Source organism: Colletotrichum abscissum (assembly GCF_030869225.1).
Source record: "Colletotrichum abscissum strain IMI 504890 chromosome Unknown Scaffold_3.1, whole genome shotgun sequence".
Lineage (NCBI taxonomy): Eukaryota > Fungi > Ascomycota > Sordariomycetes > Glomerellales > Glomerellaceae > Colletotrichum > Colletotrichum abscissum.
The window spans coordinates 1,222,876-1,240,774 of record NW_026850209.1 but is presented as its reverse complement, the minus strand read 5'-3'; the positions used below and the strand labels follow the sequence as shown (position 1 = coordinate 1,240,774).

General features: G+C 54.9%; 7 protein-coding genes across 7 annotated transcripts; 2 read left to right on the top strand and 5 right to left on the bottom strand.

Moving 5' to 3' along the window:
- Positions 1-625: 625 nt before the first annotated feature.
- Positions 626-3,049, top strand: CABS01_01739 (FAD-binding domain-containing protein; the record flags this gene model as incomplete). The annotated part of the gene is made up of 1 exon (XM_060535119.1): positions 626-3,049. The coding sequence occupies one exon, from the start codon at positions 626-628 to the stop codon at positions 3,047-3,049; it is 2,424 nt and encodes an 807-aa protein (XP_060398308.1).
- Positions 3,050-3,398: 349 nt separating this feature from the next.
- On the bottom strand, positions 3,399-3,839 carry CABS01_01738 (uncharacterized protein; the record flags this gene model as incomplete). The annotated part of the gene is made up of 1 exon (XM_060535118.1): positions 3,399-3,839. The coding sequence occupies one exon, from the start codon at positions 3,837-3,839 to the stop codon at positions 3,399-3,401; it is 441 nt and encodes a 146-aa protein (XP_060398307.1).
- Positions 3,840-6,317: 2,478 nt separating this feature from the next.
- Positions 6,318-7,206, top strand: CABS01_01737 (uncharacterized protein; the record flags this gene model as incomplete). The annotated part of the gene is made up of 2 exons (XM_060535117.1): positions 6,318-6,844; positions 6,906-7,206. The coding sequence occupies 2 exons, from the start codon at positions 6,318-6,320 to the stop codon at positions 7,204-7,206; spliced, it is 828 nt and encodes a 275-aa protein (XP_060398306.1).
- Positions 7,207-8,081: 875 nt separating this feature from the next.
- CABS01_01736 (uncharacterized protein) lies at positions 8,082-9,044 on the bottom strand (the record flags this gene model as incomplete). Its single annotated transcript, XM_060535116.1, has 1 exon — positions 8,082-9,044. The coding sequence occupies one exon, from the start codon at positions 9,042-9,044 to the stop codon at positions 8,082-8,084; it is 963 nt and encodes a 320-aa protein (XP_060398305.1).
- Positions 9,045-9,939: 895 nt separating this feature from the next.
- CABS01_01735 (formyl transferase) lies at positions 9,940-11,438 on the bottom strand (the record flags this gene model as incomplete). Its single annotated transcript, XM_060535115.1, has 4 exons — positions 9,940-10,780; positions 10,846-10,961; positions 11,016-11,086; positions 11,162-11,438. The coding sequence occupies 4 exons, from the start codon at positions 11,436-11,438 to the stop codon at positions 9,940-9,942; spliced, it is 1,305 nt and encodes a 434-aa protein (XP_060398304.1).
- Positions 11,439-11,936: 498 nt separating this feature from the next.
- On the bottom strand, positions 11,937-13,130 carry CABS01_01734 (uncharacterized protein; the record flags this gene model as incomplete). Its single annotated transcript, XM_060535114.1, has 2 exons — positions 11,937-13,052; positions 13,110-13,130. 2 exons carry the CDS (start codon positions 13,128-13,130, stop codon positions 11,937-11,939), a joined length of 1,137 nt encoding a protein of 378 aa, XP_060398303.1.
- A 1,765-nt stretch (positions 13,131-14,895) lies between these two features.
- Positions 14,896-17,554, bottom strand: CABS01_01733 (glycosyltransferase family 28 domain-containing protein; the record flags this gene model as incomplete). The annotated part of the gene is made up of 3 exons (XM_060535113.1): positions 14,896-15,419; positions 15,509-16,638; positions 16,833-17,554. The coding sequence occupies 3 exons, from the start codon at positions 17,552-17,554 to the stop codon at positions 14,896-14,898; spliced, it is 2,376 nt and encodes a 791-aa protein (XP_060398302.1).
- Positions 17,555-17,899: the final 345 nt, after the last annotated feature.

Sequence of the window (17,899 nt, the reverse complement as noted above, 5' to 3'; positions counted from 1 at the left end):
GCTTCTAGTGTATTGAACCCCAGCAATGATGTATCCTTTCGCACAGCAGGGAGCCGTGATGTTCTTCAACTGATTCACGTTAGGTCTCAACTTGTGTGAGATGGACTGAGAGAGAAGCATTGTAGTTTCATTTCAATGAAGACATATGAGACTGCCGGTCTCTTTTGATACTCCCTTCTGCGCACCAGATCCAGGAATCTATACTACGTGTATCCGTGCCAAAAACACCAAGAAGCTTGGCTCGTCCCGGCTGACGTACGACAACGCGATCCACCACCACCACCGCACCAAGTAAGCGTGCAACACTCCCACATTGGCACATGAAAAAGGGGAAATCACCGCCAAGCAGAGCCAAGTGTAAAATGAGCGCAACACGCATCTTAGTCCCGTTTCCATAGTCCAAACCCCCAATAAAGCCCTGCTGTCATTGCATCCATTCAAAGATATAGACACCATGGACGCCCGTCGTTTACTTTCTGTCCCCCGACCGTGTCTTCTCTTCAGATATCCATTGGTGTCCATCGCTCTCTCGGTGACAGCGACTCGATAAAAGGAAGACAGACAGACAGACAGAAGAAACGACAGTCCGTGAGGGTACTCGATCAGCAAAACAACGAGGGCCTTCATGGCTACCCCCACAAACCACCCCGTCACGAACCCCAAAGAGGGCGTCACATACCTCACCGAAGACGAGATAACCTCCTTCCTCGACGACCTAGACCACAACGGCGACGGCTACATCGACTACGCCGAAGTCGAAGCCAAACTCGACGCCGCCCACGACGAGCTCGCGCCCGGCGGTCAGGTAAAGCCTCACCACGTCATCAGCCGTCACGCCTCTCCAGAGAAACCAAACCAGTCGTCTTCCTCGTCAGACGAGAACCGCCTCCGCCATGAATTCCTCCGCTCCGTAATGGGCCTCGCCGGCTCCGACGACGACGACGACACCTCCCGCACCCGCCGCATCCCCCGCGCCGCCTTCGCAGCCCGCGTCCGCGAATGGAAGATCCCCTCCCTGAAACAAGACGCCGACTCGGAAACCTCCCAACGGGACTTCATCCAGCACCTCCGCCTCTCCCGCCGCCTCCGAGCCTACTGGGCCGTCCACGGCCCCGAAATCGCCTTCCTAGGCCTCGTCGCATCCTCCCTCATCGCCTTCGGCGTCTGGCAATGCGTCAAATACGCCACCACCCCCCAGTACCGCGCCGCCTTCGGCTGGGGCGTCGTCCTCGCAAAGACCTGCGCCGGCATGCTCTACCCGACCTTCTTCTTCCTCATCCTCAGCATGTCGCGCTACTTCTCCACCTTGCTCCGCCGCTCCTACCGCGTTTCTCGTTTCATCAACTGGGACCTCAGCCAGAGCTTCCACATCAAGATCTCGTGCCTCGCGCTCGCGCTCGCGACGCTGCACGCCGTAGGCCACCTCACGGGCTCCTTCTACCACGGGAGCCGACCCGGAAACCAGGACGCCGTGGCAGCCGTCCTGGGCCCGGACGCGGTGCCGAGGCCGTACGTCGAGTACGTCCGCTCGCTGCCGGGATTCACGGGTATCACGGCGTTAGGCCTCTTCTACCTCCTCGCCCTGCTCAGCATGCCTGCCGTGCGGCGTTGGAACTACGAGGTTTTTCAGCTGGCGCACCTGCTCATGTACCCCATCATCGGCCTCATGATGGCCCACGGCACCGCGGCGCTGCTGCAGTGGCCCATGTTCGGCTACTTCCTCGCCGTGCCGACGCTGTTGATCCTCGTCGAGCGCGTCGTCCGCGTCGGTACCGGGTTCCACAGGATCAGGGCGACACTGACGGTGCTCGACGGCGAGACGGTCGAGGTCGCGGCCACGATCCCCAGCGAGCGCATGTGGAAGTACAGGGCCGGGCAGTACGTGTTTCTACAGGTGCCCGCCATCAGCGCTTTCCAGTGGCATCCGTTCACCGTCTCCATTTGTCAGGGGCGGGAGTTCCGGTTACATATCAAGACGGATGGGAACTGGACGAAGCGGCTCCGTGATCTGGGCGGAAAAGGAGAGGGAGAAGCCGATGCGGCAACGGAGATTGAGGTGGGTATCAACGGACCCTTTGGTGCGCCGGCTCAGCGGTTCTACGATTTCAACCATACCATCATCGTGGGTTCAGGCATCGGCGTCACGCCCTTCTCGGGCATCCTCGCGGACCTGCAGGCGCGCGATGACGAGGAGCACGGGGGCCCGACACACTCGCATCATCACCGCGCCCACCAACACCGCCACGACTCGGAGACGACCGTCGTGACAGAGAAGAAAGAGACCAACGAGCGAAAGGGTTCAGGATCGACAATGGCAGCAGCAACGACAACAGAGGCCCCGGATGGAAACGACCCCACGAAGCCCCCTAACCCGTCAGAAGCCTTCACCTTCGCCCCCGACTACCGCCGCGTAGACTTCCACTGGACGGTCCGCGACCGAAACTACCTCCTCTGGATCGCCGACCTCCTCAACTCGGTCTCGCGAAGCCAGGACTGGCACCGTCGCCACGAGGGCCCATCCCAGCACCTCGACATCCGCATCGCCACGCACGTCACCCAGAAACGCAGGGACATTGTCACGCACGTGTACCGCTGGCTTCTCGAGATGCACCGCACCGAGGAGCACCCAGAGAGCCCGCTGACGGGCTTGCTGAACCCGACGCACTTTGGGCGGCCCGACTTTGATGCCATATTAGATAGGCACTACGAGGACATGCGGAGGTTCCGTGCCAGCAAGAGGATGAAAGCGAACGCGGGCGGCGGGGCCGCAGCCGACAGCATGGCAAACGCAGGGGAGGTGGGAACAGACGGGAACCACCGCAGCGAAAATGGGGACGCTAGAGCCGACGACCGCGGTAGTACCCGAGGCGCTAGCGGCGAGCGGCGGGACGTGGAGGAGGAGGATGAGGAGCTAAAGGTCGGAGTCTTTTACTGCGGAGCGCCGGTGGTCGGGGAGATCCTGGCAGACAAGTGCCGGCAGCTCACGGTGCGGGGGCGGCACGACGGCAGCAAGATTGAGTATCACTTCATGATTGAAGTCTTTGGGTAATGGATTTTCTGCTCCGCGCTCCGTACATGTAGCTTTGGCCGATAGCTTTGGTCTTTGTCAATGGTTGGATTGAGCAGCAAATTGGAGATATAGTTCGGTCGGCCGCACTCGCGGGCGCTGGTGTTAGCTGTTGGTCTGAGTTGGTTCTGAGTAAGACCAAACGCAAAATAATGAGAAGAACCATAGAGGCACAGAACAGCAACCCGCTCGGGGAACCGCTCGTGAGTTCGGGATTCCCTAGAGATGATCACGTTCCTGTCTCCCCGACAGGCTGACGTGGATGGGCGACGAATCCTAATCAGGCATGCCACGAGTTAATTGTATGGGCCAAACTGCGTTTTCAGTCCCACTACAATGCCTTTCTGTCGTCGTCGTCTTGCTCTAATCCAGAACGTGCACGCGCGCGCGCGGCCGTCGGAACTCTCGCCCTGCGTGAACGAGGATATCGAGTCGGGTTCAGGCCCGTCTCAACAGACGGACGCGCGACATCGTCTAGGGATCTGTCGTAGGAGAAAAAACTCGCAGGAACCTGTGCACAGGGAAAAGGGAAAAAAAGTTGTCTCCCCGCGTCGGGCCCCCTTTCTCTCCCCTCTCTCTCTCTCCAGCCATCATCCCTCGTCATAAGTCCAGGTCGGCCTTTTTTGCCGATGGTTCCATGAACCTGGACTTTCTCTCTTTTTTCCCGCACCGCAAAGTGTTTCTGGTTGGCCATTTTTATTTCTCCGACGAAGAGTCCTTGGACAAGGGTCCCGGGGTCTTGATGCCCAGTCGTCTCTATGGTGAGGTGCATGTTGCGCGACTCGCTCGTCCTCCGGTTCCCACTTGACACACGTCTTGTCTTGGTCTCGCCTTTACGCGCCAGATCTTCCCTCCCCTCTTCTCCATCCTCGTCCTTCTACCCCACTCAACCATGATCTAAATTCGACCATTGTGTGTGAGTGTGTGCCTGGTTTTCGATGTAGTGTTGCATTGTCAAGGGTTGGGCCTTTTTTTTCTTCCCTAGGGCCTAGTGTGCCAAGGGATATGGGGGAGGGGGGGGCCCAACTCTGACAGGCAGAGGAGACAACGTGAAGGAGGCCAGGAGCCAAGAAGAAACGTTGCGGGGACGTCGATCACGGGCTTCAGTAACTGCAGCATGCAGCAGACGGAAGCACGCTCAAGCTTTTGACAAAGAAAAAGCCCTGCAGATTCCACAACGGAGAGGAAAATCTGGCCATTCTTGGCTTTTCCTCCGTATGCCAGACGCCATGTGCCAGAACGGGGACCTTGTCGCCGACACGGTCGCGAGCAACGGTAACAGATGCCGCTGCCACTCTGCATCCCTTCACCTCACCCCCCTCTTCCCGTCGCCACCACTGCAGGCGAACGGCATGAGAGACCTGTGAGAAGGGGCCAAGGACGACGAATGGATGACACACAGAGTTTTCCAGACGACAACAGACCCCGCCAGGACGCTCGAGATGAAATTTTGTGAACAAGCCAACCGTTGCTTGGTCCGGCCACGAGATGACGAAGCTCGTTAGAAGCTCACCATCTAGTCCATTCTCGCCCAAAGATTCATCTGCGGCCGCGAAAGACCCCTTTTCGACGCTCCGGCCAAGCCAGTGAGCACTAGAGTTGAGGAGAAAAGGAAAACACCGGACCAAAGGGTTCGTATATACGAGGCGCCCTCTTCGCACAGCATTCTATTCGAAAAACTGTAATTCGCAATTCGAACTATCAAAGATATCAACTCGAGACTCCAAGGCACGGTATTGCATTGAGCCGCAATCGCCAAGATGTCTTTGCTGATCTACACTGGGCTAGTCAGTTGATCTGGAATGGTGCGAGAATGACTTGGTAGCGTAGGCGGGATGTGCGTTTGGATCTGCTTGCTCTGTTACATCGCGCTCTCGTCCTCTTGGCACACTTGATTGACATTCTGCTGCCAGAGCTTGGTCTCTGCAAGGTTTTGAATGAGGAGATATGCTCGTAGGCTCGCAGGGCCCGTAGTCCAAAAATGGACTCTTTGGTTTCTGGGGCTGGTGTTGAGCAGTCGAGTGGCTGGCACCGTACGGCGGCGGATTCCCTACCTCTCGCCTCCATACCCATCCCTCGACCCCTACCCAACCGAACCGACCACTCACAGTACACGCGTAGACGCAAACTGGTCCTAATCTTGAGGCGACACCATGAGGCCGAGACGACTCTGGACAGGCTGACCTTGCTTTTCTCCATGGTTTGGTAGTGCTGTCGATCGATCAGCAGTGTTTCGTCGCGTCCGGGCTGGGGTGTCTGAAACGGACAATGCGTGGGCGCCGGGATGGACGTTGGAGTGAGAGGGGCCTGCCAAAACATGCCGTTTGAGCCGCATCTGAGGCACTAAAAATGCTGGCGGGGGAGGCTATCGTAGCAATGGCGGCATCTACATGCCGCATTCTCTATGTGCCGTGGGCAATTCTTCTGGTTTTCGAAAACGTCGTTCATGGGAAAAGAGTCCGTGATGTTTCTTCTTTCGCCCATTAGCGCCCTCCCACTTTCCGAGGAAGGGGGGGACACGTCAGGTTTATAGCGTGTAACAACTGTGAATGTCAATGATCACAGATTTTGTAACACATGATTGAGGCTCAAACCAGGGCAATCTGGCCTGTCGACGGCAGGTGTTGCCGTGAGGTCAAACAGAAGAATACGCCATAGAAACGGCGCTAGAGCCATGACCACTGGCTAGCAGTACCACGCCGAGGAATATCCAAGTTAGCAAGTAGGACATTTGACATTTGGGTTTTTTTTTGCTTGCTTTCGCCATCCCATTCGGGACTATGCGCTTACTGTAGACAGAGTAGAGAGCGAAAGAGAGCGAGACCGGGTGTGAGTGGGCACAACCGGCCAGGCACTGCGTAGCGGAAGAGGGGGTTGAGACATGCCATCTGAAGGACGATTCGTTGGATGGGCGAGCGACTACTATGGTGTCCAGAGTGCGTTTGGTATGTCGGTTTCGTGCGAGTGCCGTAAAAGAGAGGGGACGCTGGAGATGGGATGAGTATCCACGGACGGTTGCGAGCCGGCAGGGGTCGGTGGATGGAAATCCGCGAGGGGTGTAGGAGAGGGTTTGGTATAAGACTTGGCCACGTCTTCCCCCAAAATCTTCTCCCAACGGTCCTGTCACCTGCGGTCATCTCATCCTCCCGATCCCTTCACTTCTTTACACTCGCCTTTCTTTTATTGCGGCCGGACCGCCTTTTTTTAAACACCCCAAACGACGAAACGTTCCACTCCATCAGCCGTCAATATGCAGCTTTCATTCCTCCTCGTTCCCCTTCTGTCCATCACGGCCTTGGCCAAGGACCACAATGGCGGTGGCGGCAAGAACTCGACAGAGGCTCAGTGCAAGCGCTTCCTGAAGGGTGAGAAGTTGGTCAAGGTCGCCGGCAACGATACTCTCCTCGCCGAGATCACCAACAACAACGCAACAAAGATCGACTTCATCAAAAAGAAGGCCGCCGAGGTCCAGCCCAAGCTCGACGAGGCCAAGAAGAACTCGACCTTGATGACGACCTGCGACCAGGTTCGTGCTGTTCAGCAGGAGAACGGACAGTGCCGCTTCATGAAGCGCATGGACAAGTTGGAGAAGCTGGTTGCCAATGAGACTGCCCTCAACGCTGTCACCAAGAACAACGCCACCAAGGCCGACAAGCTCAAGGCTTTCGCCCAGAAGGGCCAGGCCAAGCTCACCGACCTGCAAAAGAACACCACTCTCCTCTCGTACTGCTCCGTTCAGACCACCAAGGGAGAGTGCAAGCAGATGAACAAGTTGAAGTGAGTGACTCCTCTCAGCGCTAATTCGACGAGCAATATGCTAACCACAACGCCACTATAGCAAGCTTGTTGCTCTTTCCAAGAATGACACTGCCCTGAACGACAAGTTCAAGGGCAACACCACCAAGATCGAGAAGTTCAAGGCCAAGGCTGCCAAGCAGGAGGCCAAGCTCAACGCCATGATGAACAACTCAACGCTCATGGGCGTCTGCCAGCAGCTCAAGGCCGGCAATGGTGGTGGCAGCAAGGGCGGATCCAACAACAGCCAGAACGGTATCGACAGCGGCGCAGCCGGTGTCAGAGCCGCTGGCGCCCTCAGCTTGGCTGCCGTTGTCAGCGTTGTCGTCGGCCTGATGATGTAAATCATCAGATCGGTGTGAGTTGGAACTTGTTTGCGGGGCATAAACGTGGTCGTCGGTCTCGAGTAACAACGCGGGGGGGGACCGGCGCCATCTGCCACGACCTTGACGCATGCATGCGTCTTGTACAAAACCGCTGTCGATTAGCTGGGGATACATCTTAGTGTTTCACTCATTCGGATGGCTCGACGTGGACCTGACTTGGTCAGTCTGACGTTAGATGGGCTCCAAGCTATGATTATATTCATATGTAATGAGTGGCTCAAGGGTAATGTGTTGGTAGAGCAAAGAGAAAATTGGAAAGTTACAGTCGTTACCAGGTTGTCGAGGTGTGATCAATGTGTGATTTGTCTAGTCCCGAGTTTCCGCAATCGAGTTCCAAGGGTCTATGTCTGCTGTACCAATTCGTTCGAGTTCTTTATTAGCTTGGCTTCTGGTACTGGATAAGATTTTGCCAAATGTTTCCCGTAGCATTACCAAGTCCGAGATTGGCATGCTCATGAGGATGGTGTGCCAGGTGGTGGGCAAGCTATGGGTTGATGGGATTTCAAAATGCGCTGGACAGACGTTAGCATGGTAACTGAGACATAAATGATTGATCTTCCTACCGACTTTGCAAGAAAGGAAAAATTGGAGAAAACTTGGAAAGCAATTTACTCAATGCTCAGATCGACGGCAAAAGATATGTCGAGTAGCGCCTGAGAAGCTCCTGTAGGCGTTTCAGGCTCGAGGGTCAGAACGCTTATCATAGTTCGTAAATGTCACAATGATACTGTTCGATTAACAACATACCTGTGTGATGTCATGGCTCCTTGAAAATTGCTGGAAAAGCCTTTGATCCATCCGAATCGGAAGAAAAGAATGTGAGAAGAAATGCTCTACATGTCGAAGTAGTCGCATGGCACATCCAGGAGACCACTGTCAATGCCTGTACCGGAAGTGATTGCCGCAATTCTCTGTTGTAACTCACCATGGAAGGCCGCTTTTTCAGCGGAAGTCCAAGGCAGTATGGGGGACCACCGAGCAGGAGGTTTAGCTCGGCGTCCCCGGCGACTGCCGGTCCGGCCGCCCCTGACCTCTGGTCTAGAGTCGGAACCCCGGGTCTTCCTAGCGTTCCGGGTTCGCCTTGGCAACGGAGTGCTTGTAGTATTGTCGTCTTGGTTATCCTTCTGGGGCTCCGCTCCGAAAGTCAACACTTTCTGGAAGTTGGGCGTTGCGGTGGAGTTTACGGGAGAAGACGGAACGGGATCACGGATAATGTCGTTGCCGTTGTCGTCGTTGACTTCGTCGACGGTAGGGAGGCGAGTGACGGGGGATGCGGTCAGCAGACTCCACGTGGGGCTTCGGACACCGGTCGGAAAACACTTGCTACTCTCCGCAGCTTTATGGTCGTCAGGAATCTGGTCGTCAATCTCATTCACGAGATCGGCCATACCTGCCGTCGTTCCGCGCGAGGACTCCTCGCTAGTGACGCCTTCGCCGTGATGGACTGAAGTCTGGACATCATGCGATTGAGCTCTCAGAGTCCCAGCATAGTCGCTCAGGCTTGGGGCAGCCGAGCGACGGAACTGAGGCTGTGGTGTGACGAGACGGTATTCCGAGTAGCTGCCTTGCAGATTCTCCGTTGCCGTCTTTGGTTTGGGTGTCGGGGCCAGTGATCGGCGGAACGGGGGAGGTTCGACAATACCGACCGACACTGAGCTCTGATATGAGCCTGGGGAGATTGTAGAGGAGAAGACGGAAGATCTCCGAGACTGCGGCGTGCTTGTCTGAGCTGGTTGAGGGTCATCGTCTCGAAAACTCTCTGTGGTTGCTTGAGGGGAGCAGAACGCAGGGGACATGTTGAATATGCTGATAGCTTTGATGATGATGTCGTGGGTGTCTGCAAAGGTCCTGGAGTGTGTATCTTCTGCCTGCGCAAGAAAGTTTCTAAGAGACTGTTAGTTTCTCTGTCTTTGCTTGAAGTGCTGAATGTCTCAGAAAGAATAAGAGTTACTTGTAGGAAGCCGGGTGTTTGCAAGAAAAGAAAACAGAGAACGTGGTAATATTTGGTTAGTTTGCTCCGGACGCCAGAGTGGAGGAGATGGCCGATGTGAGGAGGGAGCGGACGGGCGGAAGGAAAAGAAGATGAGTTAAACAACATGGAAGGAATCAGATTTCGAGACTGACCTGACCGCCAGCTCAGTCGATTTTCGAGTGGGTACCAAGCAGTGATATGGCTTAGGAAGGAGCGGCTGCGAGAAAGTCTGGGGCGCCTTCCTCAATCCAGAATCGCTCGACCTCCCTACTTAGCCTCGAAAGAAACGGCCTGAAAGGTAAGGTAAGATCTAGCGAAGGGAATGAACAGGTTGTGCCAGCAAAATGGAGATTCGATAATAGAAGGTCTGTATTGATAATCACTTATACGAGAGTAGCCTTGAGAGTCTTTCTTCGCAAGTCTACGGGTCGCAACTGACACTTGAGAAGATTCCATGAAGCACCCTGTATGGTTTTTCTCATCGACCCAATTCCAAATTCGACATACTCCAGGCAATAGAGATATATACCAGACCTGGAGTTTACTACGTAGCAAGGCGCCAGGAACCATAATAATATGTTATCGCGATTCCCTGTTCACTAGCCTAGTCAGGAATCTCGCCTAACATACGGAAAGATGATCAGTTTGTAATAGTTCCAAAGGAACAGTGATCAACCTCATCACTGCATTTTCCTATCGTACACCTACAACACTGATATCTAAAAGGGGACAAGGGTGAATTCCGAACGCCTTCCAGTGAAGCCGTTATTGTAGTCATCTCCGACTACGGCGAAGCTCTTAATGGCGCTCACAGCAGTACGTTCCGCCGAGCCCTCGACAATCATGGTCGACACCTTGAGGACCTTGTCGCCCTCAACAAGGGGAATCAAAATGCTCCTCCCGTCCTCGTGCTCAAAAAAGGCACGCTGAAGCACTTTCCAACACCCGTCTTGCGTCCCCTGAATCCAATTGACAGACTTCACCTTCTTATCATCCTCCGGTGAGGCATCGTCTGCAATTGTTCGGTCTTTCCTATACTCCCTCAATCGTCTGTTAAACTGCTTAATATGCTCAGGCATATCCTCGAGGGGTACGGAGTCCACCCGTCCCAACTTAACCCTCTTCTCTGTGCCCGTGGTCTGGCTGATTGCAGAGGACCACACGCCGCCCAGCACGCGCTGCCGCGTCGCAATTTCGTCGGCGGTCCACTTCGACCAAGCAATCCAACGGTCGTGGTTTGTGATCTTCGGCGCGTGCGGAGGTGCTCCGAATGAGTCCTCCATGAACCCCCCGGTGGATTGTTTCCAGCCGACGTTCACGTGCGGAGGGACGTGGAGACCTCGATGTAGACCGTCGACGAGCATCTCGGCGGCCGGCGGTGTGACAATGTCGAGCAGCTGCTGCGTGCTGCAGTTTTCCGGGATCGGGATGCCTGGAAGCGGCGTCTGAGCCAGAATGTCACCGTGATCAAAGTCTTTGTGATCTAGGGTCTGAAGCGTGATGCCTGTGTGCGTGCGCCCTTGTAGAAGCGTATGTTGGAGGGGCGCGGGACCGCGGAAGCTGGAGAATTTGGTGGTTGAGAGGGCTGTGTGACGATGGGGAGGCAAACGTGGATGAGAACTCACTCTGGGAGCAGTGATGGGTGAACGTTTAACCCTCCGTACTTTGCCATCTTGAGTAATCTCGGCGGCACGAAAAGACCAAAAGAGACGGCAATGATGAGATTGAAGTCGCTAGGTGGCTGCGTGCGTCAGTTTGATGGCACTTGATTGATGGGAAAGAGGAGCCGCAATACCTGCCACTTGGTAAACGTGTCTCTCACGTGAATCGGCAAACTGAGTTGCTGAGCGAGGGTCTTCAACGGAACTATTACCAGTTGTCAGCTCGCATTAATCATCCACAGTCATCAACCTCATGAGAGTCTAGACGGCGCCCACATACCCTCACGAACATTTTTCATCCCTCTCCCCGACGGCTTGCTCGGCCGAACAACGACTTCCAGCGACTCAATCAGTTCCGGGTTTCGCTTCCCTTCCGCGGTCAGCGCGGTCAGCGCCGCGCAGCTGAAGTTGTCCGAGCCGCAGAAGAGGATCCGGAGCGGGTCCGAGACGCGGCCGGCGCCGGTCGTTGCGCCGGAGTAGAATCGGGCGCCCGACCGGCACGTCGTTGCAGCTGGCACCCGCGCAAAGGCGGCTGATCGGAGGGCCAGCCACGTCATGATGTCGAATGATGCTCTGATTATTTGCGAGACATTTTACCTCGTAAAGATTTCTTATTCACGGGTGCGGTATTCTCGCTTCAATCGACGTATCTTTTTTTGATGGCCTTCAAGGTCTAATGAGATGCCGAGTAAAAGTGGATCTTGGACGGTATGCCACCTGAGGTTTGAGGTGATACGGGTACAGGCATTTGAACGTTTTATGCATCCAGCGGGGCGAGCTCCTTATGATCGTCCTGGGATACCGGAAGGAGTCAATATCCGGCTGATGATTGGAAATGGACCTTGGTAAACACACAGATAAATAGAAAGAAAGCAAAGAAGCAGAAAATTTTCGAGCGAGAAGTAAAGATTCGGCTTGACTGAAGTTGTAGGCCATAGCTTTTTGTAATATACTTTCGAGGCTGTACTGCAAAGAAATGTCTTCACAAAGTCAGTCCATTTGCAAAGTGCAGCGATCAACGTTGCTGGTGTGTATTCAGTTGTATGCCAATTCTTCTACGAGACCGCCCAGTCGCAGGCGACGATCCATCTACCATCTTGTAGCTCAATCTCCCACGCAGGCTGGGAAATCGCAACGACACTACCCACGACGACAGGAGCCTTGTGTCCCAGGCCCGTCAACTGTCCCTCCCCAGCCAGCATAAGCCGCGCCGCAATCTCTTCTCTTACATCCCCGTCGCCCATGATCCTTCGTCCCCGAACAAGGTACATTCTGTTTCCATGACGAACTTCGTCAACAACAATGCTCATGACTAGGTCAGCCGGACGGTCACCGCCCGTCCAGCCCTTGACCTCTGCCAGCCAAGTCTGCAGCTCTGCCGCGAGGCCCCCAGCGACGTACTTTGCGCCTCGCCGCTGTGGAGAGAACGCCTCCGGTAGGCCTTCCTGTCGAATGACTTCGGATTCAGACGGCTTGAAACGAGGGGCGCGATGAAAGGTCGGCTGCGTCTTGACTGGGTCTCCTGCAGCGCGCTTAGGAACAACCAAGTCGTCCTCAGTCTTGGGCACACCCTCGCGGAAGGGAAGCTCATCATTCGCATCTGGCAGCTGCTCGTCACCGTATCCGCTTTCTTCAGGGAGAAGCTCTTCCTCTTCATATCCCATGGCAACGTCTTCCTTGGGCTCCTCCTGCCAGCTCAATGTTGGCGAGACCGAAATCCTTCTCCTCTTTGGTGTCCTCTCCTCCGTCTCGCTGTATAAAACACTAGGCGGCTCCGAATCAATCTCGATCGAATCGCTCACCGCGACGACCATTGGCGGCAGCTCATCCTGGTCCTCTGTCGGCGAATCGCTACCGACGTCAGAGTCGATGTCAATCCTAAAATTCTGCCTCTGCGTCCCAGCTCCCAGCGTCGGTCGCGTCGCCGAGACGGCCGCATCTGTCGGGGAACTATCCAGAAGATCGTGGATCGGGTCTCGGTGTCTCGACGGTCGAAGTGAACCAGGGAACACGGGCGTCGCGGGAGGTCGCTGAGTCGATGACGGAGGGGCGAAGCGGGGCGTGGGCTGGAAGCGCTGGCTGCCGGCGAAGACGGACGGGCCGCTGCCTGGTGTCTGTTGTTGCGATCCTGGAGGTTTCTTGGAAAGCAGAAATCGACGAGGTGTAGGTGTCTGCAAAGAAAATGGTTAATGAGCGACGGTTCTTGGTGTAGTGACCGCAAGACTCACTGATGGCGGTGGTTGCGTCATTGGGGTCAGCCAAATGGACCGCGTCTTCGTCTTGGGAATTGAGAGGCGAGAAGAGGCGTGGTCATCGCGTAGGCCTTCTCTCTAGAGATGTGTGTTTTCAAGCAGGTTGGGCGGAAAATTCGACGCCGAGTTAATGTGAAGGCACAAGCCGGCGGCGGAAGCTTCGTGAGCGATCGCATGGAGCGCATGGAGTCGCGGAGCACTGCAGGCGTCATCGCCGAAGGTGGTAGGTGGGGGAGTGCCTAATATCTGCTACATACATAACCCCTTTATGCAATCATTTCCATCGCTTCAACCCTGGAATGGTTTTGGAGAATTCAAGTTCACTGGTAAATAGTGTAGAATTACTACCAAAAATGTGTACCAGTGTTTGAAAAACTAATGTTCAAGAATAGTGTTCAAGAACAGGCTGTCCTCTTCAATTTGGCGCATGGCCTCCTGCAAGTCGAGCAATTGGTCATGTGGCTCCGGAACACAGGGAATCAGCTTTCCCACGGCCATAGGCAGAAATGAGATAGAGCGCGCGAAATCTCACGAGATCTGCATTTGATTGTGTAAACCTACGGTCATTCCAAGTTATTCTCCGAGCGACTTGGCGTGACAAGACCCGAAGTCAAGGTTCCACAGACTTCAGCCATAGGGGAATCGGCTTTAGGATTTATGAAGTTCGCAGTGATCTCTCTTGGGAATGATCAACTCTACCGCGAATTTTTGATTTCACTATTCCAAGAATCAGAAGGATTTCAAGTTCGGAATAGACTTATTTCAAGGTGCAACTCTTTCTCAGTTCGCTTCATACTGTTTGTGCTTTTGTGAGGATGAAAAGAGGAGGACTTGAGACCAACGTGTTCATGTGCAGGACGTTCATCCAAACAAATCAATTTTACACGGGAACTATCATGACTGGTGGTGGCAAGCTATCGTATTGGCTAGCTGAAGTTCCACAAAACACCTTTCTTGGCGATCGAATTCACTGCAATTTTAACCACCCCTGAGGCCATACAGTTACTGCTGAGACCACCGCCATCAACGCCTTGAGAAATCTGGAGACGAGAGCTTCCAAGATCAATCTGAGAATCAATCGAAATACCTTGCGGAGGGAATAATATTGGATGAATAACACATCGCCGGGAAGTACCACCCTGGACTGGATCCAACTACAGATTCAAACATGATAAATGCCCGGCGGGAAGAACGGCTGACCGACAGATACGATCAAACGCTCCCCAAATCAAATCCGATATACACATCGATCACGTCTCACAACCGCACGCAGCAAGCCGCCTGCACGGCCAGGATGCCGAAAGAAAGAAGGAAAAAACATCCCGAAATCGTACACGTCACGCACGCAGCTATCCTACCAGCCTACCAAAACTTACCTCGCCTTACCCCATGGCTGGCAACACAAGAAGTTGACGTGGCCCGGGGCCCAGCTGTCCGCAATACGGTAGATGCAAGTCCCGTGACACGACGTGGCATGTATCGGAGAATATTCGTATCCTTTAGAAGGTATCCTCTGCTTCCACGCCCCCTTTTTAGAGGATCAGATGAACTTTTGTGTGACGGAACAGGCTAGATGTATCCGCCACAGGCTTGCCATCAACCCGAAGTTTCTTTCTATTAACAAATATCTTAACAGTGTAACTCGACTCTAGCCACCGAAAGAGGCCCTGATACCCATCCTACCAGCCCAAAGAACTATCCGCTCACTCTGAATCTCGATTGCAAAGTGACCACATTATTGTACAGTATCAACAGCAGCTACTCAAGCCTTCTTCCGCTCATCCCACCTCCTCATAATATCCCCAATCAAATCCCTCCCACTCTCAACTCCCTCAACCTTCAACTGCTCCGCCTCAACCCTCCCCTGCCGAATCCTCGCCTCGGCAACAACATCCCCCACAGGTCTCTCCCCCATAGCCCTCGCACAAAGAAGCTCCAGCTGCCGAAGTGTGATACCCAACCCGCCAACAAGAACATTGACCAGCGCCAAAAGCATCCTCAGAAGCGCGAGCGGCACCTCGAGGATCACTCTTGGTAAGCTTCTTCTTCTGCCCCCCTCTCCTTCTCCCCCTCTTCTACCCGCCAGGAAACGCGCAGGCTGCGTCACGACGGAAGCTAGCTCGACAAAGGGCGCGAATAGGAGGAAGGAGAGCATGCGCGGGTAGGAGTACAGCCGCGGGTTACTCGCGTAGAGCTTCGGCTCGAAAGGCGAGGCGAGTTTGTAGAGGATGAAGTCGAGTAGGTTGAAGAGGCCAAACGCCACGGCGGCCAGGATCGTGAGGGGAGCTTTGAATACCAATAGTCAGCCATAGTCTCGACCATATAAGTGATACACAACAGCATCATGGAAGCCACGAGAAAGCAGCCAAACTCACCTCTCAAAACATGAAGACCTAATCTTCCCCATCTCCCCGTCCTCCCATCCGTAGCAACACTCTCAAAAGCCTTTTGCATCCCGAGAACCAACCCCGTTACCGGATCCCCAGGCCCCGTCAAATCAGGCCACTTGACCACCTCCAACACCTTCAAATCCTCCCTCCTAACCCTCCCACTCTCAACAAGAACATGCGCCGCAACAGCAGACAACTTCCTCTCCCCTCCCTCTTCCTTCCCCGTCGAAGCTACCCTCCAAACAGCAGGCCGTCCACCATAAACAACACACCTCCCCTCCCTCTCATAAACCCCAACCGTCTCAAGCACCTTCTCAACACAAACCTCCTCCCCAGGTCTCTCCCTCTTCACAGTATCCGCAAACCTCTCCGCGGCAGCCGCATACCCCGGCTTCAGAAGCTCCCTCAGCCCTTCCTCGAACCTCTGGCTGTTCATCTCCGCCAACCCGTACTTTGCCTCCGGCCCGCACCCGACAGCGTGGATCCTCGTGCCCCAAAACGGCTGGTCCCCGGCAACGGGCACCACGAGCGTAGGCCGCCCGCTCCGGAGCGCCATGGCCGTCGTCCCGCTTCCCCCGTGACACACCACGGCCCTGACCCGAGGGAACAGCCACGCGTGCGGCGCCTCGTCGAGGATGAAGATGTGTGTCATGTCTCTATTCCCGCCGATGCTGCCCCCTTGACTCTCATCGTCTCCCTTCCCCACCTGTCCAACATCCTCCTTAACAAGATTAGACCACCCCTTCCCAACAACAGCCCTGACACCAACCCTCCTCACCGCCTCAAAGATCCCCTCAAACACTTCCTGCGCATTCGCAAACGACATGCTCCCGAACCCGATATACACCGGCGGCGTCTCCGGGTCCGCCTCCAGGAACGCAACCAGCTCCGGAGACGGCGTATACTCTGACGGCACGTCCTCGAATACGAAACCCGCAACGTCGATGTTGTCCGCCCAATCACTTGGCTTCGGGAGCAGCCTCGGCGACCAGAGATACGTGCAGGGGACGTTCATCCTGTTGTACTGGCTCAGCCACCAGGCGGGGGACATGTTCTCCAGGCCCATCACGTTGACGCGGACGTCGTTGATGACGGATTTCATCGCTTCAAGGAACCTTGTCGTGTGTTAGTTTAAGAACATAGAAAGAGCCCTCTCCCTCCTGAGGTATCACTTCGCCCTGGCATAGCTCCTCTGATACTGTGTTGCTATGCCCAAACCAAAAGGGGGAATGATCAAGAGCAAGTCGTCGAAAACGATACATCAGGAAGAAAAGAACTAGTAAGGGGCAGGAGAATAGAAACAACTCACATAAAATCCTGAACCCACCAGGACAAAACATTCTTCCACCGACTAGGCCCCTTCAAAGCCCACCCAGCCTGCGAATGCGGTACCTCCCTCGAGAAAATCCTCGGGTTCATCCCAAACAGGTGCAACGGCACACCCAGCCTCGCCGCCGCAGACGTCTGGTTATACACATGCATCGTAGACATGACCAAATCCGCCACAAACGCTCCCCTCTCCTCTCCTCCTCCATCTCCTCCTCTTCCTCCATCAACCCCATCCTCACCATCGTGATCAAACCCAAACCCATCAACGCAAGCCCCCCACCACCTCTCCCCCATCTCCCGAAACTCCTCCCGGATCACAGGCACCAGCGCATTCAGCTCCTCCCGCGGAAGCAACCGCCTCTCCATCATGGTCTTGATGTCCGTTCTGCCGATCCCGTAGAACCCGACCCCCGCGGCCTCGACGGCGGCGCGGTACGGCGGGTGGCTCGCGATGCGGACGCGGTGGCCATGACGGCGCTGCAGGAGCTTGGCGACGGCTAGGGAGGGCTGGAGGTCGCCGCGCGAGCCCATGAAGAGGATGACGATGTTGAGGCGCATCGTTGTGCCCGGCGGAAGATCCGGAACCGGATACGGATCACCCTTTGGTGATGAATTGGAGCTTGACGTCGTCATTTCGTTGGGTGTTGATGCTGTGGTGCTAGGGTGCGTATCTCTGTTTTGGCTGTGCTCTCCAAGGGACATGATGGACTGCAACAACCCACGAATGACACTGATCGCGTCGCAGTTAAGGTAGATTCACCTACATCTACCCATCAATTGTAATGTTGCAAGAAACATGGGAAAAACATATTGATCTTAAGTCACGTTGTACGGATTGTTCGGTGCTTGCTTCTTCTCCTATTCCTCCAAAATCTTACGTGAGGCGCTAATCAAACCTAGGTAGGTCTTTTTCTATTACAACTGGGCGCAGGCCAATGAAAAGCCTCGATACACGATTGCCCTGGCTTGGAAATATCTAAGCAACAGGCCGAACAAATTAATACTCCAAAGTTGTAGTCAACCAACACCGCCCGGGACTACACAATA